This window comes from Thermoascus crustaceus, assembly GCF_041956765.1.
Source record: "Thermoascus crustaceus strain CBS 181.67 unplaced genomic scaffold VTN00scaffold_3, whole genome shotgun sequence".
In the NCBI taxonomy this organism is placed as follows: Eukaryota; Fungi; Ascomycota; class Eurotiomycetes; order Eurotiales; family Thermoascaceae; genus Thermoascus; species Thermoascus crustaceus.
In genome coordinates, this window is record NW_027192529.1 from 3,035,926 (window position 1) to 3,040,693 (window position 4,768).

At 48.5% G+C, this 4,768-nt stretch overlaps 2 protein-coding genes across 2 annotated transcripts; both read left to right on the forward strand.

Moving 5' to 3' along the window:
- Positions 1-888: 888 nt before the first annotated feature.
- On the forward strand, positions 889-3,016 carry VTN00DRAFT_6289 (uncharacterized protein; the record flags this gene model as incomplete). The annotated part of the gene is made up of 12 exons (XM_069432908.1): positions 889-897; positions 979-1,171; positions 1,264-1,372; positions 1,443-1,539; positions 1,590-1,624; positions 1,684-1,785; positions 1,839-2,132; positions 2,184-2,413; positions 2,477-2,658; positions 2,716-2,745; positions 2,812-2,885; positions 2,950-3,016. The coding sequence occupies 12 exons, from the start codon at positions 889-891 to the stop codon at positions 3,014-3,016; spliced, it is 1,422 nt and encodes a 473-aa protein (XP_069288721.1).
- A 345-nt stretch (positions 3,017-3,361) lies between these two features.
- VTN00DRAFT_6290 (uncharacterized protein) lies at positions 3,362-4,234 on the forward strand (the record flags this gene model as incomplete). Its single annotated transcript, XM_069432910.1, has 1 exon — positions 3,362-4,234. One exon carries the CDS (start codon positions 3,362-3,364, stop codon positions 4,232-4,234), a length of 873 nt encoding a protein of 290 aa, XP_069288722.1.
- Between the last annotated feature and the right edge of the window lie 534 nt (positions 4,235-4,768).

A 4,768-nucleotide genomic window follows, 5' to 3' on the forward strand; every position in this document is an offset into this window, starting at 1 on the left:
AGGCTGAGAATGAGTGGAAAATAAAAAAGAAGACAAGGAGACATGCTGTACTAGGAAATAATATCATTCTATCTATACAGGAAGGTCTAGATCACATTCAGCAGCTTGATATGCAAGTTGAGGAGCAGGTTAAGGAGCAAGCATCTAGGCCTCACAAGTGAGCTCCACAATGCTGCAGTGGTTGTGGGACTGTTGGACATACAATACAGAATTGTCCTAATAAATAGCTTCATATTCTACTACTAGATAATCTAATTTAATAGCGTTGGTGGTTGAACAGCTTCAAGAACGTGGTAGGGTGCGGCAAAAATCCGCAGTTCGGTCGTATTCGCGGTTCGGCCGTGGATTACGTTAACTAAGTTAACTATGTCTGATTAGCCCTCCTGCTTAGCACTCAGTCTTTCATTGAATCGTTCAATGTCAGTATCGTTTTAGTGCTCACATTTTACATAGGTTATAAGAAGCTGATGCTCATCGTTATATTGGCTTCATCTGCACGTTTTGCTGATTAAAGTCCGGTATTTGAACCGCCCCTCCTTGGCTGAGGAGCTCCGCAAGACAAGACGGAATACAGTTCCTCCCTACAGAGAGGACAAAATGCTTTCACGCCCTATGCTGAATGTCTCCAGGAATTCTTGGTCTCGGCATGTCACTAGACAAGGCCGTATTGCTTTGCCTCCGAGGCTTCTCGCATCGCAGAAATCAATCCCTCCCGTATGGAATGGACCGGATACTAGGAAACGGCAACTATGGCCGTGGGCAGCATCTTTAGTACTCCTGGTTTTTTGCGGTGGATATTTTTCTGCGCAATCTAGATCAAATTCAAATATATTCTCTCATGTTCCGTCACCATCATCACCGATAACACAGTATGCGGACCGCAAGACAATGTTGGTTGTGAGTTCAAGCTCCCCCTTCTATCCCATTCTCATCGACGCACCAAGAACGGATGCAATGCTTAACCAAGCTCGAATTTAGGCGGCAGAGGAGATCTCCAAGGCCCTTGGAAATGATTCCGTGTCCTATGACGAAGACGTGATCGAATCCCATGGATACTCAGAATGGTCGACTTCGAATTCTTCTGTTCGGCCGGTAGCTGTTGTCTACCCCGCATCCACGGAGGATGTCTCTCTGATCGCGAGGATATGCAATAAATACAACGTCCCGATGAGTAAGTGCATATTGCTACATCTTTCTCAGTCTTGTATATTTCAATTATCAGGCCATACTTATATTCTTCGCTGATGGACTTTTCTCGGGTAGTTCCATTTGGGTCCGGTTCGAGCGTGGAGGGCAGCTTTTCCGCTCCGTTCTCCGGCTTGAGTATCGATTTTAGCCGTATGAACAAGATTATTGCTTTTCATGAGGACGAGTGAGTCAGAAGGATGTCTTTATGGGTTGCTCTCTCTTCCACTAGAAACTAACAAAAGCTTATTACTTAGCATGGACGTGGTTGTTCAACCAGGCGTAAACTGGGTTGATCTAAACAAGGAAATTGAAAAATCTGGCTTATTTCTCCCACTAGATCCCAGTCCTACAGTAGGGTTCCCCCCGTCGCTTTAATTTCACTATGTTTTGACGAAGAATAGGCTCGAATAGGAGGGATGGTGTCCACAAATTGCAGGTGAGGCGGTGCATTCGGATCGAAGAATAGTCCTGTAAACTGAGACTAACAATGAAAAGTGGTACCAATGCAATGCGATACGGCACGATGAAAGACTGGGTAATCAATCTGACAGTGGTCCTTGCTGACGGTTCCGTCATCAAGACTCGAAGAAGGCCACGGTATATCTCGTCTACAAGTGAACCTACCTCGTAATTCGGCTAAGAATAGATAGGAAAACCTCTGCGGGATACAATCTGACCTCTCTCTTCGTGGGAGCCGAAGGGACTCTGGGGATGATAACGGAAATCACGCTCAAACTGGCAGTTATTCCGCAAGAAACCAGCGTTGCTGTTGTTCCGTTCCCTTCCGTCTATGACGCTGCTTCTGCAGCCGCGAAGCTTATGAGGTCAGGCATTCAGCTGGCTGCTTTGGAGATCATGGATGAAGTGCAGATGAAGGTCATCAACAAAAGCGGAGGCGCTGCGAGCAAGAGGCGATGGGTAGAGTTACCAACTCTTTTTTTAAAGTAAGAGCGGCCCGTATATCGGCAATTCAGGCTCGTGCTAACTTGTGGCAGATTTTCTGGCACAAAGGAAACGATCGGAAACGACATCGAAAGGGTCGCGAGGATAGTCAATGACTTCAACGCGGGATCCTTTATTTTTGCGGGTAATAAGCAGGAAGAGCTCTATCTCTGGTCCGCAAGAAAGGAAGCTCTCTGGGCGATGCTCTCCCAGCGTCCGAGTGGGACGGAGATATGGTCGACGGATGTTGCCGTTCCGCTGTCCAGAATGGCGGAGATAATTGGTATCGTCTCACTGACTATCACTTAAGATCTGCTTTTCCATTTTCAAAGCTAACATGCTACAGACGTATCCAAACGGGAGTCCGGTACACTAGGGCTATTCTCGAGCGTACTGGGCCATGTCGGTGATGGCAACTTCCACCAATCGGTGATGTATGACCCGAAGAACCCTGAACAGACAGCTGCAGTGGCAAAGTGCGTCCATGACATGATGGACAGGGCACTGGAAATGGACGGCACAGTTTCGGTAGGTTTCCTTGCGGGGTTGTTTACATGATGAACTTGGCAATTAATCAACATCCAGGGCGAGCATGGAATAGGCATTGGGAAGAAGGTACTACCAAAGCAATGATACTCATATATGACGGGAATCTACATGAAAGGGGCTGACGGGGAATAGGAATCTCTCTTGCATGAGCTTGGTCCTGACACCATCAAGCTGATGCAAACCTTGAAACGTTCTGTTGATCCAAAGTAAGTCTTCGGTACCTACGCGCCGGTGAGTTTGTCTTTTAAAGTGACCTAAACATCGTGGCAGGTGGCTGTTGAACCCTGGTAAAATTTTTGATCCGCCGCAAACTTGCAAAGTTGGGAGGTCAGGATGAAATATGATACATCTATTTCAGCTTTACGGCGCTTGTAAACATATAGATTAGCTAGCAGTCGAGTCCTCTTCCTATAGTTGTGGCGTCACCGAGCTGTTCTCGGCTATATGAGGTAATCGGGCCATGTGTCGACTATTCCGTCCTTGGCTTAGCGCGATATCTTCGCAGCCATCAACGCCGCCGGCGATACTGGAATTCACTCCCTCTCCAGACCTGTGTTCTACGACATTCCAGGACCTGAGGCACTTTGTTTTGCAGGCAATGCAATTAGGAGGACCTCATTGATCCTCTCTGGTTTTCCTCTTTCTTTATTACCTTTTGCGCGTGAGGCAGTGCTAATACAGGATGGCTGCAAACCCTCCCTCGAATCCCGAAGACCGTCTTCCCAGTGAAGAGAAAGAGGCGACGGATACCAAGTCCTCGCCTGACACTCCCTCTGAGGAAGCACAAGAAGAGAAGAAAGAAAAACAACCAGTGAACGGACAGGAACAGGAACAGGATAACACTCCGAAGGAAAAGGAAACAACACGTGAATCGGACAAAGACAAAGAGGAAGGTGAGGCGGAGGAGGGTGAAGCAGCTGCTTCTGCGTCACCATTACCAGATGAGGAGATCCCACCCCTCCCCAACGAGGCGCCACCGGGCCAAGTTGAGGATGACGGATGGGAACCCATCTGGGATCCAAACTCGCAGGCGTACTACTTTTACAACCGCTTCACCGGCGTGTCACAGTGGGAGAATCCCCGCGTACCGGACGCGCACGCACCGGGAGTAGAGGGTGGTAGTACAGCAGCAGCCGCCTCGTCGACGGCGAGAACATCTCCCGTCGCAGGTGGCTACAATCCCGCAATTCACGGCGATTATGACCCGACGGCCCCCTATGCGAAGCAATACGAGCAGCAATATGAACAGACCACATCCGCAGCAGCTGCCGGCATGGACCCGAGCTACATGTACACTGCCACCGGCACGTTCAACCGGTTCACGGGCAAGTGGCAGCCCATGTCCCTGACGCCGGAGAACTACAGCGAGGAGAACAAGGCCCGACGACAGCTGCATGCCTTCTTCGATGTGGATGCCGCCGCCAACAGTCACGATGGGAGGAGCCTCAAGGCTGAGCGCAGCGGGAAGAAACTGAGCAAGAAGGAATTGAAGGCGTTCAAAGAGAAGCGGCGTGAAAGAAAGGAAGAAAAGAGAAGAGCATGGTTGCGGGATTGACATGCTTTTTTTGTTTTAGACTATTACTGTTTGGATATAACGTATCATGGGTGTGATCATAGCCTTTTCTTTTTCCCTTCCGGACTTGGTGGTACGGGTGGCTTTGAGATGATACCTTTGTGATGAGCAGACGGGGTTTTGGCGTTCTGTGGCATATGCATACAATGTAGTACAGTATGTACATATCATATAGGGATACTAGCCCGTTGGTAGTGGAATCTACAGCATTTGGCCAGTACAATGTGTTGATCTTTTTCGTCTATCTACTACGGGTGCTCTTGTTTACGGTTATGACTCGGAAAGTGGGAAACGGCTTATGTAATACTTGGATGCGGTAACGTAATTCCCTGCCGACCGGAACACCCGCCCGAGCGGAACACCTCATGAGCTTCCTCCACAGTGTCAGAATCAATATTATTTAACCACCCACCATGCCACCAAAAAAGCCTAAATCATCAAGAAATTCCACAGAGCAAGAGGGGAGACTCCTATTAGCAATCCACGCTTTAAAGGAGAATCAAATTCCATCTATAC